The sequence below is a fragment of the Rhyacophila brunnea genome, unplaced genomic scaffold, assembly GCF_057557595.1.
Source record: "Rhyacophila brunnea isolate RB1 unplaced genomic scaffold, BYU_Rbru_1.0 scaffold_18, whole genome shotgun sequence".
In the NCBI taxonomy this organism is placed as follows: domain Eukaryota; kingdom Metazoa; phylum Arthropoda; class Insecta; order Trichoptera; family Rhyacophilidae; genus Rhyacophila; species Rhyacophila brunnea.
Genome location: NW_028232837.1, coordinates 10786595 through 10814098, shown reverse-complemented (window position 1 = coordinate 10814098; position 27504 = coordinate 10786595). Strand labels below are relative to the sequence as shown.

At 35.7% G+C, this 27504-nt stretch overlaps 1 protein-coding gene across 1 annotated transcript in view; it reads left to right on the top strand.

Moving 5' to 3' along the window:
- The window catches only part of wapl (cohesin release factor wings apart-like), a 33126-nt gene extending 13934 nt beyond the window's left edge, over positions 1–19192 (top strand). The window contains exons 3-14 of the mRNA XM_085945162.1: positions 1180–1368; positions 4971–5075; positions 5415–5558; positions 6794–6915; positions 7719–7845; positions 8718–8933; positions 9683–9923; positions 10762–10877; positions 11200–11360; positions 11870–11985; positions 12971–13161; positions 14060–19192. Coding sequence (XP_085801288.1) covers positions 1180–1368; positions 4971–5075; positions 5415–5558; positions 6794–6915; positions 7719–7845; positions 8718–8933; positions 9683–9923; positions 10762–10877; positions 11200–11360; positions 11870–11985; positions 12971–13161; positions 14060–14371 — 2040 coding nt within the window. The 3' untranslated portion in view covers positions 14372–19192. The remainder of the gene's footprint in view (positions 1–1179; positions 1369–4970; positions 5076–5414; positions 5559–6793; positions 6916–7718; positions 7846–8717; positions 8934–9682; positions 9924–10761; positions 10878–11199; positions 11361–11869; positions 11986–12970; positions 13162–14059) is intronic.
- The last annotated feature ends 8312 nt before the right edge of the window (positions 19193–27504 follow it).

Genomic DNA, 27504 nt, shown 5'->3' with positions numbered 1-27504 from the left:
CCGGACACGCTTTTCAATAATAAAAATATCTAATACTTTTTATTTTTATCATATTCGTAAGTTTTTATTTACACTTAATCTTTGTCATGTGTAAGCTAATTTGTTGAGAGTGACCTGGTTTATATCAATATTTATTCAATCACCGTATTGAAATAAAATATGATTTCTGTATGACTAAGAAGGCTATCAATTGATCTTAACAGAAAATGAAAAAATAAACACTCATCATATTGTTGCCAAGGTTTAATATTGCTGCAAATTATTATTGTTATTGATTCAATCAGAAAAAATCACTATTTTGCATTTTGTTCTTTAGAGTTTGTGGCAATTTTTTTTTCACACATTGTCGCCTACCCAAGTAGGTACTGATGCCCTACTTCTTTTTACTGATAATAACATAGTAGCAAGAATATGAAATGCAACTGTAGTCAGGCACGCACACAAAAATGGTTTGCGGCAGCTCCATTTTCTTTATTAATTTTCACAGCGGGGTTAACAAAGTACGGCCTGAGGACAGCGTTCAGCGGGGCGTTGAGCGGCGTGCGCAACTCAAACTGTGTGTGAAAATGTTTGTAGACAATGTCTTTTTTGGTTATACGTTTGAGTTGCGCACGCCGCTTAACGCCCCGTCGAACGCTGTCCACTTAGATTCTAGTCGCTTAACTCAGACCCTCTGCACTTAGATTCAAATTCAAACTCCTGGCTTGCAGATATAACTAAGGGTGTTCACCAATTTGCATTTTGTGTTGGGAAGCGCTAACGGTTGAGTGAATCCTGTGACTTTTTTCTCTTTTATATATATGTATGGAATTGTCACAATGGTAATGAATTAAAAACTCTCAAAGAAGATGGATACATATTTTTGTATGTTGTGAGTTTCATTATGTAATTTGATGGATCGATTCATTTATAGTGAGCTTTACACCTATGCTGTTTTTACCTATGAGAATATTAATATCATGTTGCTATTTACATTTTGTATACAATCAATGCATTCAGTTTTGCCTAGAGAAATATATATTTTTTTATAGGCAGTTGCCAATTCTACCATACTAATGATCTGGAATCGCGATGAATGTGTTGTAATACAAAGTGTTTGGTAGGTGCCACTTAATTAGTTGGACCAAACTGTTTGTACAAGAAGTAAATTGAAATAATTGGAAAATTTGTGTGTTACAGGGTAAAGGTGGACAGACTCCTCGGCCGGAGCCGGAGCCAGAGGCCAGCGCTCAGGCAGCGCTGCAGGAGTTCGAAGACAGCACCCGCATGCTCACCAAAGTGACCCGCTACCAAAAGAACAAGAGCCCCTCCATGGAAGAGGAAACCGAGGCGTATACCAGCGTCAAATGCCCAAAGAACGCTAAAGATGTCAGTATAATGTTTTAATATTTGCTACAAGGCAATATCACTGTTTGGAACTGTTTGTATCGGTTCATCTCTCACATATGACCTTTTTTAGCAGGAAATATTTCAATATCCAATTGAATTTACAATTCAATTGGATATTTAACTCAAATTGGACGAAGTAGCTTTTATCTTTAAAGAAAAGCTTTCTATTTGCTCTTCTACGTATTACCCTTTTTCACTAAACCTCTATGCAATACGTGTCCTATCTAATTGCGTTACTTAGCAATCGGCTTTTACACAAATCCCAGGGGCACAAGTTTGAACCTGCTGGGTGGTTATATATTTCTCTGAAGTGTTTTCAAATTATGTGTGTTGAATAAAAGAATGTAACATTCTTAAATCTCTTGAATTACTTGTTGATTAAATGAAATGGTTTTTATATTACATATAATAATATATTCTACGATCCAATATGAATCTTGGCCGCCTTACTTAATAGAATTTTGATTTTCAAGATATGAATATTAACCACTTGCTCAACCTATTAGGTCCATGCTTTCGGTCCAAACACACATTGAAAAAACAATATGTGAATTTGCCGGAACTGGGATTTGAACCCGAGACTCACATTATAAGCCGCGACACATTACCAATCAGCGTATATATTATGTATAATATACTATTCCGAACATGTCCGATCTTAGTAAGATCATATCGGCCTCCACCGAATTAACTGATTTTGTTTTTACGAGAAATGGATGTCAACGACTTGCTCAACCTATTAGGTCCATCTGACTCATACACAAATTGAAAAACGATATGTGTACTTGCCAGACCTAGGATTCGAACCTGGGACCCACGACGCTTAAATCGCGCGGCCATCGCGAGTTTTAAATATATATTCTATAATAATATTCTCTTTGGAATTTGACAATTACCTCAAGACACATAGTTTCATCATGTTTAGGTATGAGGTTAGGTACATTGCGTGGAATCCGATTTATGCGGATTTGACTCTCGCGCAGTATCAGTATTTTTTCCAATTGGCATGTTCATCGAGGTGTTCCAAATTAGGTATAACGTTTTTTTTAGTTTTCTACAATAATGACAATAAATATTTTCTTGTGAAACAGGTAATATGAGTACATATATGTGTTTGTTTTCATTATTCTGAGCAAAGTTGCAATTTTTTTCACATTATATGACACCCGTATTGATTTGCGATATCATGATTTGTGTGCAATATTGTTTCTTTGTATGTCATTTATAATTCAGGATGTTATTAATAATATTATTGGCTTTATCTAAATATTTTATGAAGGGTAAACAATACATATTGATTGTAATTTGTATAAAAATCCCATTCTTGAGATAGCTCTTTGACAGTAGTTATAATATATCATTTTATTTATGAGTGTAGTGCACAGATAGGCTGTACTTGCATTCTAATTCAATTGAATTTACTATATTAATTATACAATGATTTATACATATTATAGTTAAATGTCACTGCTGAAATTATTTTTATTAAGAGCTTGTCCGCATGCCGCGAGTTAATGTGGACACCTCAATGAGGTCACATGCACCTGGAGAACGTGCATCTTGTTACACACGAGTCACAACGCGCCATGTGGACAAGCTCTTAAGGGTTTTTTTAAGTGTATAGCAATTTCGCTGGTAGAGTGAATGAAAAACCGTAAAAGCGGATTCGAAAAATGAAAAATGCCACAGCAGAAGTAGGTCACCACAGCGGCGAAGGGTGGAGGTAGGCTGAGGAGAACCTGCAAAAATAGTGCACACTAATGTTTGTCAGTCATACTTGTTTGTTTTTAAAACTTAAACTTAAAACCGAAACTTTGTTAATCTAAATTCAATAGCTATACAGATATGACTTTTTTTAGAATTGATAATAATATTCATGGGGAGTAGGAAATGTCATAAATTAAATTGGCTATTTATACCAACCAAAGCAGCCTGCATCTTTTATGAAAAGTTTTAAAAATTATGCCATTAAATCATACATATTTTAGATATTCTATTAATAGAAGAATATTTTTTTTATCTATTATGGTTTGGTTTAGGCGGGGTTTAAGGCCATGCATTAGTTGAGGCACGGTCTAAAAAGATCGTTGCTAGGCGATGTGCGGATTGCGGGTCGCGGGTGAAAATGACGCCTGTCAAACGAAATATTATTTCTCATATAAATCCAACATACGTCCATTTTATGTTCTGTTTATTATTCTATTAGTATCAATAATAATATATTCATTGACATGTTTGCTTTTTAAAGTAAATGGGTAAAGTTTTTAGTCATCTTTACACGATTTTAGAATTAATTGGCCCGTCGCCATCACCCAGCAAAGTGACGTGCGTCCGACTCCACGTTCTCTCAAGGAATGCGAAGCAAGTACAAATTTTCGTCGCGCGTACAGTTGAACATTATTTGGCGTTTCACTGATGCGTCACCTTAACTCATTTAGTGCTAAAACCGCAACTGGCGCGTTTGGAGTACTTGGCCATTAAATATAATTAACGTGTTATTTAAATGTGGTAATTAAAAGTTCAGCAGTGATTGTGTTAATTGAATTTTGAAAACTAACCAATACCATCTGCAATTTGTATTCTTAGTTCAATGAAAACAAATAAGTATGACTGCACTATTTTCGTCGGATCTCCACCCTTCACCACTGTGTCACGGTCAGTATCAAAACATCAACCTTTCGATCGATAGCCAAGTGCGCTATTAAATACACCGTTGAGGCGTTGTTTCATTTCGCTATGACTGCCAATTCAACTACATAAAACATTGCAGAATTGTCATCAAATGTTGTAATGTTGAAGCTCAGAAAACTCTTGGATATGAATACAAATTGATAAATGTCAAGTGAATTTGCCAGACATGAGATTTGAGCCTCGATTCTCTGAATTATTTGAGCCTGCAATATAAATTATTTTGAAATTTCCAAGCATTTAACCGGTTCTACGCCTTCAGCGAGCTATCTCGCTCTATGAGGCCGTGATCGACAGGCCGCACATATAAATTTCGTGAGTTATCTCGTCCGACTTTAAACTCAAATTACTAGCCATCATCGATTGATTTGCGTAATCTAAAAAATTTAACGCACAGTGACTTCTGTTTGAATAATTATGAAATTCTTCTTTTCTTTCGACCATGTCCGATCCTAATAGGATCATATGGGCCTCCACAGAGTGGAGGTTTGTATTGACAGATTTTTTTTTTTTTTTTTTACGAGAAATGGATGTCAGCCACTTGCTCAACCTATTAGGTCCATACTCTGACTCATACACAAATTGAAAAACAATATGTGTACTAGCCAGACCCAGGATTCGAACCTGGGACCCTCGACTCTATAGGCCGGCATTTAAGCCACTCGGCCATCGTGAATTATGAAATTATGAAATACCAAGCCACAAATTATCGGTATTACTTACAGCGATTTTAGTAAGAGCTTCGCTCTATATTTAATGTGCGTCGTTAAAAATCTCCGGCCTGTCAGATACTGCCATAGTAATATCGTGAGATATAGAAAAGGTTACGATATCAGCAGATACAGGTCTTTATGGTCATTTATTAAAGTGTTTGTATTTCTTTTTGTTTTCAGTATTACACAGTCGTAAGAAATGTTAAGAAGGCTCATCAGATCCAAGAGATCGGTGAATTTCAAGAATTCAATGATGATGTGGAGTACATCCTCGACGCTTTACAGGTAAATTACAGTTTCATGAATATCATCTGATTACTCGTTTCCAGCCACATCGTATCAAAACACTATCTCTAATTTAAATCATTTCTCTTAATTTTGGAGTAGTGGTGCCAACACTGTCATCTCAAAATTCCCATCCAATTGTCCATGTTAATTATTCACCATTCTCTGCGTACTACAAATCCTCTTCCAATGGTAAATGTTAGTTATAAAACTATTATTATTTCAATTGTTTGGATTGAAAAACGAATTAGCTTACAAAACATAATAAAACTGTATTATATCTCAAAATTAAGCTTCCATCAAAAAGTAGTTGACAAAGGGATTTCATCTTTATTGCAGGACAACAACCCGATGTCCACTCGGTGTCTGTCAGCGATAACTCTGGCTTCAAAGTGCACAGCCCCCGCCTTCCGAATGCACGTCCGAGCGCACGGGACCGTCGCAAAATTCTTCAGAGCTCTGCACGACGCTACCATGGATCAGGTAATTTAATGAATTTCGTATATTGCTAAAAAGTTAGCTCTGACATGAATATGCTATGCGACTACTACTAATTGCAGATAATTTAATCATTAGTCTTAGTAACCTCATTAAAAGCTTTACTTTAAAAAGGTTATTAATGCAAATGATTAAATCAGCTGCAAACTATTTCGCAGCAATGTTTACTACAGTTAATTTGAGATTTATTTACCAGGACTGCACTGAGATGAAAATAATACCTTCCATTAGTTCAATTTCTTTATACAATGAACGATAATTGTTGCATAAATATAATCACAAATAACACGTGTTAACAGTAAGTGCATAGCAAAATAGGCGACAATTGTGCCAACATACAGAATATATTGTATTAATGATTCTATGGCTACCAATTCTAAAAACAAACACTAAAATTATTGTGGAATTGCTTTGTTTTTCAATTTGTGTGTGTCAGGGTATGGACCTAATAGGTTGAGCAAGTGGCTGACATCCATTTCTCGTAAAAAACAAAATCTGTCAATACAAACCTCCACTCTGTGGAGACCCATATGATCCTATCAGGATCGGACATGGTCGAAAAAAAAAAAATATATATATATATAATCACAAATAACACGTGTTAACAGTAAGTGCATAGCAAAATAGGCGACACACACACAAGCCAACATACAGAATATATTGTATTAATGATTCTATGGCTACCAATTCTAAAAACAAACACTAAAATTATTGTGGAATTGCCATCAAATGATGTAATATAAAAAGTTCATATCGTCGGTGTTTTGTAAAAAGGGCGAATCAACCAAAATGCTACTTTACAGGAGGAGGGTTTTTAACTTTTGACATTTATTTGTTTTTTACCTGTAGATGATTATAAATATCTAACAAGTTTATAATAAAGCTTAGAAAGAATACTGTCATTATAATAGGTATTTTTATATAATATTTTAAATGGCCTAATATGTCACATTTGCTTTTTATTTCGTAATTTTAATTAATTTAATTTTAGTCGATTATCGTTTTTAAGTACTTTCCTGTGGAGATAAAAATTCGCCGTTTTTACACAACAAAGCTAGTGGGGTACATATTGTATTTTCATTAAAAACTCGATTTCGCCAAAATGGTTGATTCGCCCTTTTTACAAAACACCGACGAAATGACTCCATGTCCAAACTCTTGTTAAAACAATATTTTTATCGCTCCCCTATAACATTGCAATTTTTGTTTTCAATTGACAGAGTCTGGGTTTGTGTACGGCAACGGTGATGTTCGTCCTGTCACAAGACCGCCTCAACATGGATTTGGACAGGGAATCCCTGGAGCTCATGCTGAACCTCCTCGAGTCAGATGTTTCACACAAGTGAGTTTCCAATTTTGTCCTGACAAGCACCCCCCAGGTAGCAATATCGTTGACTTATTTTTGATACTGAATATAAATATGTTCATCTTGGGCTGAAAGCCGACGTCGAAAATAAAATGGTAAAAAACACCATGTCAAAACCAAAGTGATCAAAATGCATCCAGTCAGATCGCTAGTAAGACAGAAATTAGGCTTCTTAAAAATGTAATAGACAACCGATTTGAGTCTCGTGGACAGCCAAAACGACGAATGAGACTATCAGTGGCAAGCTATACACTCAAGTTGACTCTCCTCAATTTACTTGCGCCCCATTCTCTGATTTTTTGATCCAAACTGGAAAAATTTCTAATATTTGGTCAGGTTGACAGGGGACAAGAAAAGGATGGACTCCAGATGGATGAACTACATCTTGATGGGCTTTACACTTTCACAGGTCCTGCGTACTGACAAAAGGTCTGGAATCAAGCCGTGCAGAAAACTGGCCAATAGCTAAATCATCCGAGTCACAATCAATCCTCAGTGATGAGATTCTGCATGAAGGAACAATTTTTAGTGTAAATAACTAATACACCAAAATTCGGTACATCAATATTGTTTCTCATATTAAATGTAAAATTATTCTGTCAGTTAGAAGGCCGGTCAATATTCAGGTATATTTCACTTGTATGATGTCAGTTTAAATTTACTTTGTTTTAAATAACTTGAAATAGAGTCTGCTCCACCTGTTAAGATGCCTTCACATAGGATATCTGCATTCTTCCATTTTGAAGCGGAAATGTTAATTCACTATTTTTGTGTTGCAGGGATGCCCTGGATGACTGTGGACTTACGTCCGTGCAGCTGGCCAAAAACAAAGAGCGGGTTCGGGAGCTATGTGCAGAAATCAAGAGTCAAGGGAAGGCGAAGCATCTGGATCTCGACAACATCACTGTAAGCAAATAAAACTTCCATGTCACCATAACGATTTGAATATAAACATACTACCAGTTTTTTGGTCCGCCTTGTCCTTCTTCAAACACCAAGACCGAAATGCATGGAATGTCACACATTGCTATAAGTTATTTAGTCATTTATTGGCTGATGAATGTTATTAAATAATATGCATGCGTATAAGAACATGCGCACGAAACGCCATTTAGTCTAGTGACGTAAGGATAACCTGAAAATCATATATCCGTCATTACTAGCCAGAAATTTAATAATTAGTTTTTAATGTAGTTTACTTGTTTCCGACAAAATGAAGACTATTTTGAGGTATTGATTATATACACAAATATGAATGTTATATTATCAACATTGATGACAACTACATCTGACAGTACTTTCGTAAACAGACGCTATATAAATTTCTTGCCATGTCAAAAAAAATATACATATGACATTGTAGGTATACTTTATCACCATGCGTGCATTTGTGATTAACCAACAAATTACTTAAAGTTTATAGTTACCGTTTATTTATAATTATACAATTAGGTACCATACTTTTACCATTCTATGACAATTAAAAAATATTTAAATAATTTTCAGGAAATTGAAATTTAAAAAATTGCAATAATTCTGATTGAAAACAAGACATTGCCCCACTTGTTACTTACGCAGATGTCATTGCATTTTAATCTATGCGAGTAATTTTTACATTATTTCTTAACTTAGTCTCAACATACTACACATGTATGCTTTAAATCCTCAGCTCTGCCATGATTTATTTATCGGCATCTGCGAAGGGAAACTCAAATGCCTGTCATCACCAATATCAGCAATGCACATTGACTGTAGTAACGGATATGTTTTAATTTAAGGTTGGACACCTGGCGATGGAAACCCTCCTCAGTCTAACATCAAAGAGAGCTGGCGAGTGGTTCAAGGAGGAGCTGCGAGCCCTGGGCGGAGTGGACCACATCCTCAGCACCATCTGCGAGTGCTGTGCCCGCATCGGGGACTACGTTGTAGAGTGGTCGCCGGCTCTCCTCGACCTGCTCAGGAAAATTGACCGCTGTATGAGGGTGCTGGAGAATGTAAGCCATTTATTTTAATATCAAACTTACGATGTTGGAAGCTATTTCAGGCTATAAAGCCACAAACTGAAGGTATTATAAACACTGCCAATGAAGTACATAAGAAAGTCGTCGAAGGAGATGCTACGGGAGGCTACAATACACCGTATCCGGAAATGGATATAGTTCGCCATGTCACACTTCACCGTGAAGTGTTATATCGGAAATATATGGCCGTATATCATAGACCGTCCAACCTCTTTGGGTCGTATAGTACTGACATAAAATTCATGTCTAAATAAAACACGATTCTTGTCGGTTTACGCTTTACAGGAAGCCTGCAGCAAACAAATTTTGAAAATAGCCGATATACTGGATTATTTGTTAGGTTTGGTTTTCATTCATGAATTTTGCCAAAATCAGCTATGAAAATTGAATTAATGTTCATATTGAATCTAATAAAGTTTGAGACCGTGTAGTATATGGTCATCTCTTACCGATATAGAACTCACGGCGAACTGTGCCATGGTTAAATGTTTTTACATACAATTTAGATGTAACCGAAATGCACTTCCTTGGCCTTGTGATAAATTCAGGATTGAATATAAATAGCACAACTTCATATCATATTTAGCTGTTGCAATAGATAAAGAAAAGTCCTCATTTGTAAAGATTTACAATCTTGATTTAACTTATTATGAGATTGTTAGGTTACTGAGTTTCTGAATTTGGTCCAGTCGTCCAATTTGTTTTTTTTTTTTAATGCCCAGGTGACACAACAGAATGAAGAAAACCAAACGTACTTAGTGGGGTGGAAGAACGGCTTTGCGATCGACACCTTGGTGAAACTGTTCAGATTGTGCGACCGGGAGATCCCGCTCTACCCGACCGGCGGGAGTGGCGGAAACACGCCTCTGCAGTCTGCCGGAGGGGCCGGTGCCACTGTCAGAGACGCTTTGCTACCCACTCTGAAAGTGCTCGTTAATCTGACCCATCCATTCAGTCCAAATTGTGAGTGTCTAGATTAAATCATTTATGCCACAGCTTTTATAAATAAGGACGCTATGCATAGTCATTCTTATATCAATAATTGCCCAAAGATGGAGTGTAAATGTATGAAATTGAAGCATAAAATGACCTCTGGTTTACAGATTAAGTTAGCTACAAATGACTTCTCATTGCAGGTTCAATTGAAGAGAACTTTACACTTCTGCTATGACATTTCAGATTCTACTTGTAGTTAATTATTGTTTGTTGAGTGGGGAATATGTAACTAGATAACACTTGCGAATTCGGGGCAGTCAAAGATTGAATTAAACGTGACACCTTGATTTTAGTGTAGCTATATCACTTATCTCTAACGAATTACATTTGACAGATTCAGCGGGAGGGAATACCAACTTTGAAGCTAATAAAACATTAATTTATGTAATACCCACGATGGCCATTTCTCATAAAAAAACAAAAAAACCTGTTAATATAAACCTTCACTCTGTGGAGGCCCATATGATCCTATTAGGATCGGACATGGTCGGAAAACAAAATTATGTAGAAATCTTTTAATGGTTTGAGTATGAATTTTATATTAAATTGACCAAATTGTAGAAATTTATTCCAAAAGTGGACACATGAGAAACATAAGTATCTAATTGTTACAATGTTTATAAATTCACGATTTACATTGTCAATATCTTGGTTCCGGCACAACAGCATGTTTCATGTTCAAAATAGTAATTCTATGTAGTAATTAAAACAAAAACATATATTCGTAAAAAATGCCAGTTTTATAGTCCATCTTAGCAATAATTTCTTTCTATGTTGCTGATTAAAATTGCGATTAATTTTATAGCGCTGGGAAGCACCGTTGTCGGAGAGAGGCACGGAATAATCGACGCAAGTTTACATCTCCTGCTTCAAGCGCCCAACTATATTCCTGATCACAATAACTTCGAATTCAGTGTTTGCGTAAGTAAAATTACATAATCCACAATGACAATTTAAAATGATATATCGACTCTTGAAAGGCAAAACTGTATGAGTGATTTCTTTTACAATTTTTCACTTTCGTTGGTTGGTTGTTTTCTCTTATAATTATATTTATATATTTTCTCTGTATACAGAGAGTAATGAAAGGTATAAACTCTGTGAAAAATGTCCCTTAGCACTGGACTAAAGACCGCAGATATATTTTTACAATCAGTCGTATCATTGGCTACAGCCAATTGCTCTTTCAAATCCCTAATGACGATATGGTGCTCGTGGTTTATATTTGTATTCTTTCCTCCAGGTTCTACTTCTACTAATCAACCTGATGCAGAACAACTCGGCGAATATCAAGCTGCTGGTAAACGCTCAAGCGCCAACCGATTTGGAAGCCGCATATACGTGCAACAAACCCGCCACGCAAGCCCTGATCGACCATTTCTACAGGAGGGAAGAGTTGGCCAGGTAACATATTTTTTAAATATCACTTAGTATTCATTATGAAATACAGTAAAATCTCGTTAATAAGAACACGGATAATTCGAAATTTTTGCAAAAAAAAGTCCCTTGAACATTATTTTCATATAAAACCAAACCTTTAATTCGAAATGAGTCCTGGCATACAAAAATATTCAATAAATCATAATAAAGTACACTATTTCATGAGCCAGTCATTGAAAATTGTGACAGATTTTTCTTGAAACATAAATTACTTATTTTAAGAAGGTAATATAAATAATCCTGACATTTTATGACCCATTAACACACACGGAATCAGAAGTTTCGTTGGCACATCTATTCAATTAATGGAAATCAAAATATTAATATTTTTCCCCCATATATTTCGTAATTCAAATTTATTTTCGGTCACGTGGAATTTGTATTAACGAGGTTTTACTGTATCTATTACAATGTTATTAATTTGTTTTAAAAATTGCAATTCGCTCACTAATGTTATCCAATTTACTTTACAGATTAGCTGAGAAGAACACAGACGCCATATTGGATGGTGAAAAAGTGAAAGAAGATGAACCCAAAGAGAAAAAGAACAAATCGCATGACGAATTCATCGAAGAGACCATGGCTAAATGTATGTTGCATTAAATTAATTTTAACATTAATTAAACGTGCGATTGGCATTTCGAATGAAACATTCTGTTAATTATGTTAGATCACAGGCTCCAAACCCATAAGTCAGCTCGCACATCAGAATTCGCCTCATGTGCCGCATGTCGAAATCGCCGATGTGACGTCATTGTTAATCCACATGACAAACATTGTCAAATGGAGCTTCGCCGATTGGTCGAATGCGACAGAACAACAAATGCAACATGTCGAGGATCGACTCTTCTAGCATGTTGATGGTCGCGTCCGCCGAGATTGCGCGAAGCGCTCGATGCGGCCAATTGGTGTACTAGCTAGACGTCAGTGGTTGAGTGGTCACCGGTCACGCTTTCCACACACAACACATCAAACTGAGACATCAAATAAACAGAAATGGCAGACGAACACTTCAACATTATGACTGAATCCAATATTTTCGCCTTCTACTTAAATGTCTGCGGTACCAACATATAATAATCTCTGCTTCAGCGTTCAATTACATTTTGCGTAATGGCATCTGGCTGAGAGTATATAATTATTTTGACGTCTCGAGACGCGGTGTCGCTAGTAGTTAGTCCTTATTCTCGCACCCGAGCTTGTTTTTAATGCCCATTCAAAAATGAATTACATCACCTAGCTTGTTCACTGCCAAATGAAACACACTATATGGATGCAGCACACATTTGGTACTTGAGCGTAAAACGCGCTGTAGTGGAAAAGACCTTTTTGTATGATCATTTATCTAATGCCGTTTGCACCTCATAATATAGTAATATATATTCCAATCCTCATTCTATCTCCAATATTCATTGTGTAGATTTTAAATTCATATACTTAGAGATATAAAGAATGCCGGAATGTCAAAATACTATGGAATTTTGTGCTAGTGTGTATACTTGTATCTCTCTGTATCTTGGTAATGAGGAATAATATTCAAAGTAGCAATCTAACACTATACTATTTCTTTACAGTACTTCAAAAGGCCGGCACTCACATGGAACACACTTTGGTGGCGTCATACATCGTCCTGCTGCTAGGTCATGTGGTGACGGAGTCTGCGGAGAACGAGGACCTCATTCGGAGAATGCTTCCTCAGCAAACGTTCCAGGACATGCTGACAACGCTTAGGAAGTACTTCAGTTTCCTCAATCTGACGGCTAGTGTGAGTATTTTGTTGATTCTATTGCAATATAAGGCATATAAACCCATTATGTTTATGATTGTTTGTCAGTGGCGAAGGGTGGAGGTAAGTTGTTAAGGATCCGACATAAATAGTGCACACTAAACTTTGTCAGTTATACTTATTTCCTTTCATTGAACTAAGAATACAAATTGGTGCTGGTTGATTTTTAAAATTCAATTAAAGAGTTTAGCCCTTGGCAAAAAAAAACATCTGAAATGAAAGTCAGGAGCTTTTTCTTATTAACTCTTCCTTCCAAATATTTTAAATTCAAATTCAATCTGAACTTCTGAAGGCCAACTTTATAGCATTATAAAAAAATTGCTGCGTCTTATTACAGACGTGAATATCTCTTCACATAGTTTTTGTATATCTGTATTGTTTTTTGTATTGTATATTATATTCCATTAAATTCATTAATTTGTGTTAATTCTCCGTGATTTTCTCTCTCATGGCACTTCTATAAAATTACGTGAATCAGTAAACTCAGTCAAAGCTCTCTTGAGAGCGTGGTGACCTCAGTCTTGTTTATCTGTTCCTGAGACATTACCAGGCGTTAAAAACTGCTGATGCTTCACAGCCAAACATAGGGCCTCGTTATACGCTCGATTAAGACCGAGTATGGTGTGGGGCAGGTTGGTTTGGAAGGGTCTTTGTGTTGAACTTCTGAGGCTCAAAAATATTTTATATTATCTTGGTAAAAAAAAAAATATTTTCGAGATTCTCATTGATCAAAATGAGAATCAATTTTTCTTAATATTTCTCAAGAATTCTTTATCATTTACTGCGAAATTTACGTACATTTACAGGTAGAACAGCAAAAATTATTTGATTAACACAATCGCTAGTCTATCTCGTCTAAGTTGACCTCAATTTACAGGCTGAAGCAGCGAGTGTTGCTCACATAAAGGCTACAGAGAAGATCATCAACTACCTCGACAACTGCGACAAGCAGCACCTCACCAAGGCTGTCCAACCTGGTGCTTCGGAATACTCCAACGGCAATAGCCCGACTAGCTCGCAGGCCGATAAGGACTCGTCCTCACCGGCGTACGTCAACTATTCCAGCAACATCGACATCGCCAACACTTCCAACATCTCCACTAACAATTCCAACGTGTCCGCCAATGAATTCACATCCGAGTCCGACAGGATGTCCGGCTCCGCTGACATGGACGCAAGCTTTAATTGAAACAAACTTTGTAAAGAAATGTTTTATTTGAGTCTGTTATTGATTTATTTAATGAGTCACGTTTTAGCAAAGGAACTAGGCTATGTATTTATTACTGTTTTCTCAGCTGAGATTATATACGGGTACTACTGCTGTACTGGAAATTTAAAAATCCACCCCCTGTTCTAAATTAAATATATAATATTATTATCAATATAGAGGTAAATATAATATTATTTTGTAATCAAGTTTAACTGTCGGTTTAAATCAATCCATTACTGTTATTGAAACCAAAAAGTAAATGTAAAGGAAATGCATTATTTGGTTTCAGACATAACTGTCTTAATTGGCACATTGAATTAAATAAAAAAATAATATGATACGTTTCGTTGCTATATTAATGGTACCATTGAAAGAGTCTCTGCAATAAGTTTTGTATGTGTTTCTTTCTGGAAATGATTGAAATCTCTGCTGAATATACAGAACATACCCCATTAGCGTGAAGTTCGATAGTTTTGGGGCGCGGGCGCTGAGCGAGAGAAAGCATTACAATATTAATATTGTTGATGTAAGTGCAGTCGATGATAATGTCGAACTGGAAGAAAACTCATGCACATGTTCAAGGTCAAATTGTTCCATTATACAAACATGATATTTCTGTGCTTGGGGTACACTTTAGAATAGTTAAGAATGTCCAAGTGTGAATTTTTTAAAATCGGCGAAATCCTGTATATACAATAAATAGCTGTTTTCATTTGTATTAATAAGCATACCGAGAGTTGACGGAAGGTTGAGTGTTCTTTGTCGAAACCAACCTTTAAAACGGTGGAAAAAAACTTTTAAATGTCTAATCCATAATAACCAAAGAGTAAAATGTTTCAAAGAGAAGTTATAAATTAATATACATCACAGCTGAGATCGGTTACCTTTGCTTTAAACTGACGTTTGGATTTACTTTTACCGTACCTATCGACTTATATTAAATTCCTGTATATGTTCGTTTTGTGTGAGATCAAATTGATTTTATGTGAACAAATTGTTTTATATTGGATAGCTCTTATTATTTCACATTTGCGGTGCGATCTGGTTAATATTGTCATATATTTGCATATATATATTTATTTATTAAATTGGTCTTGACTAAATTATGTAATCGGCTAAGTCGTGTAACAAATGAATTTGTGTTTTTGATAGTGTCATAGTGGGTAATGTTGTGACAATTACCTTAATCAGTGTATTATTGATATGACTTTATAATAGTGACTTGTTACGGATGCTAAACATAGTTTATACTTCATAATTTCACCACTAGATGTACACCTACATGCTAGACGAATCGGGGTCAACAGGATAACGCCGGCGACATTGATACTATTTCAATACTTCAGCTTAACTGTGTAGTGGTAATTTCATGATCATTCTAAAATCAACGAACATCATAATATCGTGGCTGCGATTTCATAGCCCTGTATGTAATGTAATACCCCGTTTACACGCTCATGGATTTACTGCTGACAGTACATAGTATCGTGGCCATAACAAGAAAATGCACGTGTAAACATGTATTATCCTGCAAGTTGCAAGATTGCATGCACAAATCAAAAAAGTTCGGAAGCTTCTGAATTTTCACATAACAGTTGGGATTTGTTCGATGCCTGCGCAGTAGAACGATAGTAGCGAACCTGCCAGAACTACACCGGGCAGAGACTCATTTTGAGGTTAACCGATTTTTACGACTCAATTAGCACCATAAAATAATATCGCGTCTCGCTTACTCTTGAAGAATGAGATTGGCGAGACAGTCAGCACTTTTACGTGTAAACAGTTATCGCGATGGTTTAAAATACACACTATTGGTGCAAGTAAATCCATGCACGTGTACAGGCGTTATAAAGCAGATATTTCCAACCGTGTGCCGCAAACTAGGACTCAGATTCTGGACGGATGTTTTCTTTTGGTTAGAAAGCTGTTTGGATGGTAAAATAGTTTTTATGAAGAAGAGCTCTCGACTTGCTTTTTTTTCTTAGGAATGCTAAATATGTATTCTTCAGTATGCTGTACTGCAAAAAAGGTCGAGAAGCACTGGTGTAATGAATTGAAGCAGGGGTCGAGGTCGTAGATATGTACACGAAAGAACGAGGGTATTTGTAATTCATCATTTAGATGTCAGCAGCCATGATATAATGACAACTCTATATGTATTTATTTTTTAATTTATTCATTTTATTGCAATATTACGACAGCTTCTTACAGTTCATTAAATTATTAAATAGGAGGGCAAAATGATCCACGTGTCTTTTTTATCTATAAATGTTTCACCAGTTTAATTATTATATTCTGATAGCTTTCCGTTTACCGAAGCATTCCTATGACCCTATACGTCTACCAAGTTATAGAAGACTCATAATCTTTGGCTAATTTTTATAAGAACCTATGAATGAGTACTTTTTTGCTAATTTTAGAGACTTATTATTAAAACCAAAGGTTAAGTAGCTTAATTTAGAATTAATTGCAATGCGTACATGTACAAATTATTGAGTGTATGGTATCTGACGGATAATGCCTGAATAATGCTGTCAGGTAGATTTGAAATCGTGCAGCTTGTCCCTTTTGTAACTGTATTGGTATGATTTTCATATACCTAAGGACAGGGATGCATTGGGAGAAAATTTTATGGGTGAATGAATATTATACTTTGCACTCTTGTTGCAATGAATTTATCGATACATACGAGTCATACTTACGGAACTTCTGTATTTTACTGATAAACATACAAAAAGGAAATATCCACTTTTATTTGCCTAGCCGTGGATTGATCCAGCGACTCACGGATTTATATGTACGGTCTACAGAGATACACAAACTAAACTAGTTACCGATACTACAGAAGACAAACTAGAGGTTGTGAATTCTCAAGAAAAGTTTTTTTTAACACATTGGAGACAAATTTAAATGGAAAAAAGGTAGACCACTAAAACTGGTACAAAGTTTTTTTATTATAAACGTATGATTAATTTCTTTTAAAATCGTGTAATTATTGAAATGTTTAATATGTGGGTAAATTGTATTGAAGAAATATTTAAAAATATAAAATAAATAGCGTCAAATTGGCGCGGGCTGTCACAATGGCTTAAGATCTAATCTAGAAAATGCAGAAATGTGCTTAAAATATTCTTCATAATTTCTATAATCTCTCGGGAATTCTCGATCGCTACCTCTTAAGTCTAAGATTGACCAAACTAGCAGAAATCTAAAATCGACATCGGTATATTTCTATTATACCATTAAGTTTAATGCATAATTCTTTATTACCATTATGACATCACCGCTGGATTTTATGTATTTATAACTTCAGATGAGATGGATTGATATCACTGGGCGTAATTTAAAATTGGTATCAAATAAAAATTCTCAGGTGCCACTTTGAATTTGATTGTACCATATTCAACCATGATAGTTATTCAGGCAATGTCTATCTTAATTCTTATTATTATTCACCGGTAGATGTACATATTCAATATAAATGCATTTTATGTGTTGCTGCTAATTGTGATGAAAGGTAATTGTCTCAGGTTTAGTCTTTGATAAAATGTATGTGACGTTTTAACAACTCTATGTGAATATTAAGGATTTTGAATGTAGTTGGACATCATGTTTTCAGAGGATATGTTATATTTATGTAAGAACAGTTATTAAGGTGAATTTATGTCTGACGCTTGTGTCTGTACGTTTACCATGCCAACTGTCGGATCATTGGGTACTGGTACTTAACATTAATACAGTAAAACCCTGTTAATTCAAACCCGACGGGACAAAAAATTATGTATCGCAAAAAAAGCAGTAAAACATGTTTGTTCCAATTTTGTAAAATTGCTCGAAATATATGTAGATTTTATGAATCTTCGTAAATTTTTCATTTTACAGCAATTTTTATGGGGTTTTACTGTATTATTAAGATGCTTTCACGATCCACTGTTGGATGAAGGTGTCCCCTAGCTCTTTTCACTCCTCTCATACTTACTGCATACAATCAATACGTATTATTCATGTTACTGTGTTTGTTAACTGTTAAAAGATTATAGCGGTGACGCATTCCAGTCAGCATTATGCACGACGCCATGAATGAACTGACAACAGAAGTGAGAAGAGGTCAGTTATAATGAATCATGAAATGTAATTGACCCAGCGTCTTCAGTTTAGATTTAAATGACTCATTTCACATGGGTAATTTATAGAATAGTTAACTATTCCCATATTGTTTGCAATGATACAGTTGATTGTAAATGTTTCTTGCAATCAATGTTTCACATGTTTTGATTAATGGATCTGGCAATTGGAACAATCTGTGTAACTTATTACCGTTTCGGTATAAGTGTCCGGACAGAAGTGTCACACGTAAGCGCCGCATTACCGGTAATAATATTAACCCTTTACATTACGTCCTTTTTACAAATGACTACATTGTTACAGTGTGAGGTGGAAAATTCTATTTGAAAAAAATGTAAAGTATATTATTTAAGTTGACCAGCATTCACAGTTTTTTAGTGACTGAGCAATATTTAAATTGTAAATTTTGTATTTATTGTAAGGGAGAAAAGTGAATTACTGAGTTTACAAATTAACGATGATAATTTTTCAGTTACACTTGTTAAATTTATGAAAATGGTTTTTATTGTATTTATAATATTAATGACTGTTGCTCCACTATTGTCATATGTGTACAGTGCATTATGAATTTTCCCTCATAACTTCTGATAGTGGTTTTTAGGTTTAAATGTATTTATTGTAGAATTTAGACTTTCGATTTATTCATGTAGTGTTTATAGAATTTTTTCGTTCACATTTTTGCCCCTTTTAGTTGATAAGATAATCTTTTTAATATAATTAATGTTATTCAAACTTGATTGAAAGTATTAAATGTAATTAAATGACAAATATATATGATAAATAAGATAATTTAAATATTACTTTATGGTTTTACTGAACACAATCCAATTCACCCTTGTATACCCCATACCTACCCCCTTCTAGGGCAACAACCCCCATATAAAAGTAACAACTCTTTAAATAAAATATCCTTGACACAACAAACAATGGATACAAAAAAACATATTGATGGCTCAGTTCCATAGTGCTGCTACTAGGAATTAGTAGGTTTGAGTAATGGCTGATCAAAGTTTTGACTCACCTATACTGACTTGTAGAAAAGTGACAAAACATATCGGCCCTACGAGAACAAAAGTAATTTTGTGGAACTGAAGAGGAGCGATAATACGAATATAATGGCTAACATAACTAAAAACTTGAAATTTTTTACTTGTACTATGGAACTGAGCCATCGATATGCACATTTTAGAGATACAGAAAGGGAGATAAAATAATTACTTTTAAAATATTCAAATCTCCAACAAAAATTATAGTTTAATAATACATATCGTAATATAATATAAATATAATGAGGTTTGAATTTTTTCAATGCATTCATGGAAATACCCTTGCAAACAAAAATCATACATTCCACATTCAGTTTGAGCTCACATACATCATATTGATAATATGTAATAGTATTGGCTGAAAACCGCTCCGTACTAATCAGTGGTTACCTTACGAACTGTAAGAAATTATTTACGAGTCAAACATAGTAATATGCGAATTTTGGTAAATGCCTATTCTATATTATAGTAAATCAATGCCTACGCATGTTTTCAATAATGATGACATAATAATATCTGTACCTCAGAGGCAGACGGATGCAACTCCATTTTTGGGGAAAATAATTTTTTTTAAGAATCGTCATGCTAAAGGCTTTATTTATTAGAGGCAGAGAGATGGAAGTCCTAGTCCAAGATATGCATAGAATAAAGATGCAAGTGCCATACCTACCTTAGAGGCAGAAGGATGCAAATCCACTAAGATAAAATTCTCTCAAACCGTCTGCAATATGTACTAGACGAGAACCAGCCAGTAGAACGAGCTTTAGAGGAAGATACAGCACTATGGACCATATCCAAGTCATCAGAGCGGTAACAGGAATACAAGCTGCCGCTATCCATGGGTCTTATAGACTATGAGAAAGGGTTCGATTCCATAAAGAAATTTTCAATACTCGATGCACTCAGAAATCAAGGAATCCCCGGGCGCTATATAAATATTTTCAATAATATCTACAGTAGCGCAACAACATCTCCATAAACTATCGCCACCATTTCCTATCAGCAAAGGAGTCCGACAAGGTGATACAATCTCACCTAAACTATTTACAGCTACACTTGAAGACTTATTTAGAGAACTTGACTAGAATGATGCGGGCCCCCATAAATGGAGAATACGTGAGTCATCTACGCTTTCCCGATGACAATAAATAGTAGTTTGCAAGACTCAGAAGACCTCCAAAGCAGAATGCAGGAACTCGCTGGAGTAAGCAACAAAGTAGGCTTGAAAATAAATGTGTCAAAGACAAAAGTCATGTTCAACTGCTTTGCGGGCCAAAAAAGATCCTCATCAATGGCATTCAGCTCGAACAGGTAAAAAACTACATCTATCTGGCACAACAAGTGTCTATAGATGGATGTATATTTGATGAAATTGTTTGCAGAGTAAAGCTAGGCTGGAGTGCTTTTGGCCGCCTGAATAATTTCTTCAAAAATGACCTCCCACTGTGCCTAAAGTGCAAAGTGTTCAACCAGTGTGTACTTCCCGTAATCACATGCGTGTGAAACATGGACCCTGAGTAAAAGAGAGATCCAGAAACTTAGAGTAGCACAACGTGGAATGGAAAGGTGCATGCTGGGCATAACGCAAACGGACAAAAAGAAGAATGAGTGGATAAGGGAACAGACAAGTATTAATGATGTGATAGAGTTTGCTAAAAACCTCAAATGGAAATGGGCTGGACACATAGGTCGAAGAAAGAACAATCGTTGGACAAATTTATTCATCCAATGGTATCCAAGAGGTACAAAACATCCGCAAGGTAGATCTAGAGGCCGCTGGATCGATGAAATGATAAAGTTCTGCGGAAAAACTTGGCAACGCAACACACAGGGACGAGAGAAGTGGAATCAACTTGGAGATTAGCGAGGCCTTCATCCAGCAGTGAATAGATTCAGGCTGGTGATGATGATGAATACATAATAAAATTTTTAAAAAAAATGTGTTTTGCTTTGTTATATTTATACCTATAAATTTTTTTATTATTATTTTTTAAATTGTTTTGTTTTGGCTAGGTAAATAAGATACAAATCCACATTAACAAAATATCCTTAGAGGCAGAAGGATGCAAATCCACACTACGTTTTTTATTTTATTTTTTTTAGATATAAAATTGTATTATATTTATTCCTTTCTTACATATTCCAGAAGTACTTTAATTGAATTAGAATAAAAAAATAATGATCATTCTATGCATATTTCCTTAGAAGTTATGAGTATTCGTTTAAAATAAAAATTGTTTTTTGGCTCTCCTGAACAATTGGGTATTTGGATTTGCATCTGTCTGCCTCTGAGGTACAGATTATTAAGGTGGGTATGAGACTGATCGTCGCTATAGGATTTGTTTCCCGAATAGACCAAATGTCAATTTTTCAGGAGACGAAAAACAAATTTCATTGTCGTATTATGAAATATCAGTAGATGTATCAATCATTTTTTCTACACTGTATGATTGCAACATTATCTAAGAATAGATTCCAAGAATAATATACTGGTATAAATCAGTAAATGCACAGAAAATGCGTTTTATTTACAAGTACTCGTTGTGGATATTCGGGAAATTTTTAGCGCTCTCTCAGAATAATGGATATTCGGGACAAAACAAGGACGTTCGGGACTTAAGACCGTAGCGTATTGCTGCACGGCCCACGGATTACTGAGTGGTCAAAAAGTACGCACCTCAAATGTTATATTTATTTACACGATAATTGTTAATGATTACTTTTACTATTTAAATACCTAATGATCGTAATAACCCAAGTTCGTAGGTAATAATAACATGCGGCATTCGCTTTTTTCGGTTTTTTTCGTAATAATTAATAAAATAGTTTTTAATAATCTTTTTTTTTTATTCAACGAATAATTCACAAGATTTAAGAATGTACCATTCTAATTATTGAACATACATAATTTTTAAAATCACTTCTGAGAAAATATATTATAACCAATAGAAAAAATCTTTTTGAAAAAAGTAAGACACCCGGCAGGAATCGTCCCTGCATCTCCTGGGTTTACGACCCAGTCCACAAATTATCCACTGTGCTACGAGGTGACATACTTATGACGACAAACTTTAACTATTGGCCTTTTAATACCTGCTCATCAGTATTCTTCAAAATCAAGCGACTATCGGCGATCGGTTTTGGTTTATTAAATAAAAGTAGGAATCTACTACTTCAATTACTAACCGACGTCACGGATTTCTCCAATATTTTATGATGGTACTTACTCGTACTTGCTAACAATTTTATATTAATACTTTTTCCAAAAAAAAAAAAAAAAACTATGTATATTATTATATCTATATATTTCTATAATTAACAATTAAACTTATTACAAACCACCAAATAAATATTATATATTTACTATTGGAATGACAATACAAAATATTAGCATCTATAAATTAATTACCATTGGCTGCTAATATTAGGTAGGTACCAATATCCTAAGTATATAATATTTACCAAATAAATAGTTACTAACATACATATTAAATTAAATTAACTATCAGCGCATTCAAAAATAAATAATAGCATCGCCTTTATTTTCATAGAAATACCTAGATTAAAAGTAAAATAAAGACAAACAATGTTTAATTAATAATAATTTGAAATAATAATTATTTTTTACGTCATAGTAGTTGCCGGGTCACACTGTAGAATTCATATAACCGTTGGGATTTTGTGTCATTTATCAAAACAAAATGCAGTTATTTAGGTTAAAATACTCACTTCCAAAACTTTACTATAAGTTCAGGGCGAACTGGTGATGTATCAGCTATAAATGATCTCTTCAAATTTGATGAATTCACTATTAAAACAATAGTAACTTTAAAAACAATATCAATAAGACGAAATTTGAAAAAACATTCCGGACGGCCGAAAAATATGAAAGTGGGCGTGATTGTTTTAGAGCTGGACAGCGTGAATGTGGGAGCGAGATGCACGGCGTCAGCGCGGTTTGATTGGCTAAAAGTCATATTCGGGAAATAAAAACTGAGCCAGAGATTTATTTCGACCGAAATTAACTTGGATATTCAGGTACGAATAGTTGGACATTCGGGAGAACAACACGGAGTAATTGTAACTTAACATGGCGTATTCGGGTTTTTCAAAAAAATATCTCTGTTCCTAGATAAAAATATATTGTTTTTATAAATGATTTCGGTAGAGTTCGATAAAAGAAATTGAACTGTATTAAAATGTCGATTTCGACAAAAATGGATATTCGGGAAACAAATTGAGATCCCCGGGGTTCCAGCGGCTAGCTCAGGTGTCCATCGAACCCCGGATTCACAAAAAAAAAGAAATTCAAACGGTTGGAGTATAAATAAAACACGGTCTTTCGTGCTCGTAACGTGGTCTTCTTATATTTTACATTTTCTTTAAACGTTTACATATTTTGTTTTAACAATAAGTTTCGCAGGTCCTATCCTATCGGAAAGGGGACGCTTACTAATTACTTTTTTCTTTTTCAAACTTCGCGTACCCACGCCATTCCAGCAAAAAGGACTCTCGTGATTGGCCAAATTTTATCGCGTGATCTTTGATTCGGCGAATCACGAGCCTGACCCTGGCGCAGGCGCGTCGAAATTTGGACGTTGCCGACAAGCGCGGCAAAATTTATTATATTTAAATACTTATATTTAGTCTTAAAATTATCGCTTTCATCCATCATCATTTATACTTTTTAAATTAAAAAAAATACTTACGTGGTTGAGCAAGGAATCAGATTAGATGTTTTATGAAGCCGTTTCTAGAAGTCAGGGTTACGTTTCGACTTGAGCTACTAAATGATTATTTTACACCGGGAGAAGCCCGCCTGTAACAGGGGTGTATCATTCGCCCCATCTGGATTAAAGTCGAAAGGTACGCCCTGATCTCATCGGCCACCCATCCAATTCCTTGTTCATCCGTTAAATACATGGCATGATAACAGTTTATATAAAAAAATTCAACTACAATCTAACTATTCTAACAAAAAAAAAAAAAACAACTAACTTTACGTATTGTTTCTATATTTATTTTAATTACTATTTTCCTGCTCAAAGCAATGCTCCTGAATAAGTCAGAGTTTGATTTATTTTCCTTTCTTATTATCATTTGTCATAATTTATTATTATTTTATTTTTCTCCTGTAATGTCGTGCGTTTATTTTGTTTTCGTAATGTTTTGTTATTCTTCTCGTTCTTTTATACTAGTCAGCGAAGGGGTCGTGGAGCTGCAGTCTTTGACTCTTGGGCTGTCCAGTTTTTTTGTATTCCGAGAGGCTACATTTTACCCTCGTTCGGAATTATTATTTCGTGTTACGTTTTTCTTCTTCTGGTGCAATAGGAGCGTACCTCGTTTGGCGTCGTCTGCCTTTGCAACCAGGGCGTGGTAGTGGCGTTACTATTGAGCCAGGCTCGTTCCGAGCAGCGGATATCTTCCTGTGGAAAGTTTTCCACTGATCTGCTGGTCTCTGGAGTATCACCTCTTAGATGGACAGGTACTGTGTCTCCATCTGTTCCTATTACTGCGGGCAAGGCATCGTATAGCGGTACAACGGCCAGGCTCGTTGACGGCGGCACGGCTTTCCCACAGGTACTAGGATGGATTTTCACAATAAGTATCCTTTTCCCTTTCCTTTTTTTTTTTTTTTAGATGGTTACACTTCGGAAGTACCTCTTGTTGTTTCACGATATCTTTCAGGCGTCACGTCCCTAGTCTCTCCATGAACCTGCGCGAGAAAGGAGAATGCGCACTCTCCACTCCATCAAGCTTTGGTATCATGAATTTTCGGCTACGCTGCCTTTGGATGCGCTTACTTCGAGAGGTGGCTCCCTTTGTGCTTCCAAATTGTCTTCATCTGTATTTATTCTTTTTCTTTCTTTAGTAATTTATTCGTTCATTAGACTTCCAGTACTTTAAATTTATTCGAATTTACTTTATTAATTACTCCTACCCCATACATTAAATAGCTACTAATTTTATATAAAATCTTTCCATTGTACTTATGGTACTATCACATTTAATATTTTACCCTAATACCCATAATTATTTTGCAACATTGTATTGACTGTATAAATCACATTGATATTAAAAATTGAAATATTCCACCCTCTCATTATATTTATTTACTAGCAAAACCCGTTTTATTTTAAAAAATTTGTTATTTCGTTTTACGCGCGTATGCGACTCGATTTTCTGCCGCGCGTCTGAAAGTTTCTAGTCCAGACGGTTTTTTATGTTTTTCGCGCCCGATATCCTATTCCAAAGGCGCGCCGCGCCGATTTGCGGTGCCTCTCACGTTTTATTATTATTATTTTTTTTTTCATTATTGAAACCCCGTTGAGAAATTTACGGCTTATTGACTCATTTTTTTTTTATCACAAGCATACAATCTCTACTTTCATCCTCTTATACCTAATTTTAACTTATTATTAAAATTTAACATAACAACTAACACTTCGTCGAGTGACGCCTTATTATTCCCGTTCCGTTTTCGCTGTTTTAAATTTACGATTGGTAATTTGTAAAGAAATAATAGTGACGGTCGTATACTGTTTTCTTCGTTTCTCTTTGGATTCAAATTATTAACACGGCGTAACTTTGAAACAGGTTTCGCTCTACTGTAGAATATCCTTTCTTTCCCGTTTATAAAATTGTTTGCGATTTTCAATGTTAATGTTTTCGAATTCATTCATATTTACTTTATTTGAACGGAAAGAATTGGCGTCACTTTGCGAAGTGTTATTTTTAAAACTAGAATGTACATTTTTCGTACTAATGAACTTAAGATTACAAGGCTCAGAAAGTTGGTCCTTAATTAACTTTATATCCGTAATTAGAAGAATTTCCGGATGTTTTATTCGCATAATCTACACATTTCACTTCCAACAGGAACTCGGCGTTCACCCTTGACTCGAGGGTTGGCGACTGGTCCTGCTTCATCTCCTCGTGGTCGAGCCTGCGCCCGCACAGCTTCTTTGATTCCTCTCAGCTTGCGCGCCTTCTCAGCCCTCTTTTGAGGCTCCCTGGCCTCCCGTTTCCTTTTTCTCTCCTCACCGAATATCCCGTGGTCGAATAGGGTACACAACATGTTAGTGATACCCTAGGAACATCGGCATTTTGCTCGCCGTTTTTCGTCGCGAGTGGGCCGTGGCCTCTACGAGCCCTCCTCGCTGGATACCGTCGATGATATGTCATGGTCTCCATAGGTGGGATTTGTGCAGCCATTCGTCGTACTGGAGACGCGCTGGTGCTACGGTCTCCAGCACGACGCTAGGCGCGGTCAGCGCCGTATGTGGACTGTCTTCGAACACCAGAGGGCTCTCCCGGTTTGATGTTGGAGACAGCACTTCTTCTTCGATAAGGGTCACATCGGAGTCCACTTTTTAGTTAACCATTTCTTGGTTGTTCCGGCTCCTGGATCATAAACTTTTATTTAGCGTTCGCGGGCGTAAATTTTATTTCGCGGGTTCGGAAGAATCCATGCGATTCTTCGAGCTTCACGTTGCCAAGGCGCCATTGAGATCCCCGGGGTTCCAGCGGCTAGCTCAGGTGTCCATCGAACCCCGGATTCACAAAAAAGAGAAATTCAAACGGTTGGAGTATAAATAAAACACGGTCTTTCGTGCTCGTAACGTGGTCTTCTTATATTTTACATTTTCTTTAAACGTTTACATATTTTGTTTTAACAATAAGTTTCGCAGGTCCTATCCTATCGGAAAGGGGACGCTTACTAATTACTTTTTTCTTTTTCAAACTTCGCGTACCCACGCCATTCCAGCAAAAAGGACTCTCGTGATTGGCCAAATTTTATCGCGTGATCTTTGATTCGGCGAATCACGAGCCTGACCCTGGCGCAGGCGCGTCGAAATTTGGACGTTGCCGACAAGCGCGGCAAAATTTATTATATTTAAATACTTATATTTAGTCTTAAAATTATCGCTTTCATCCATC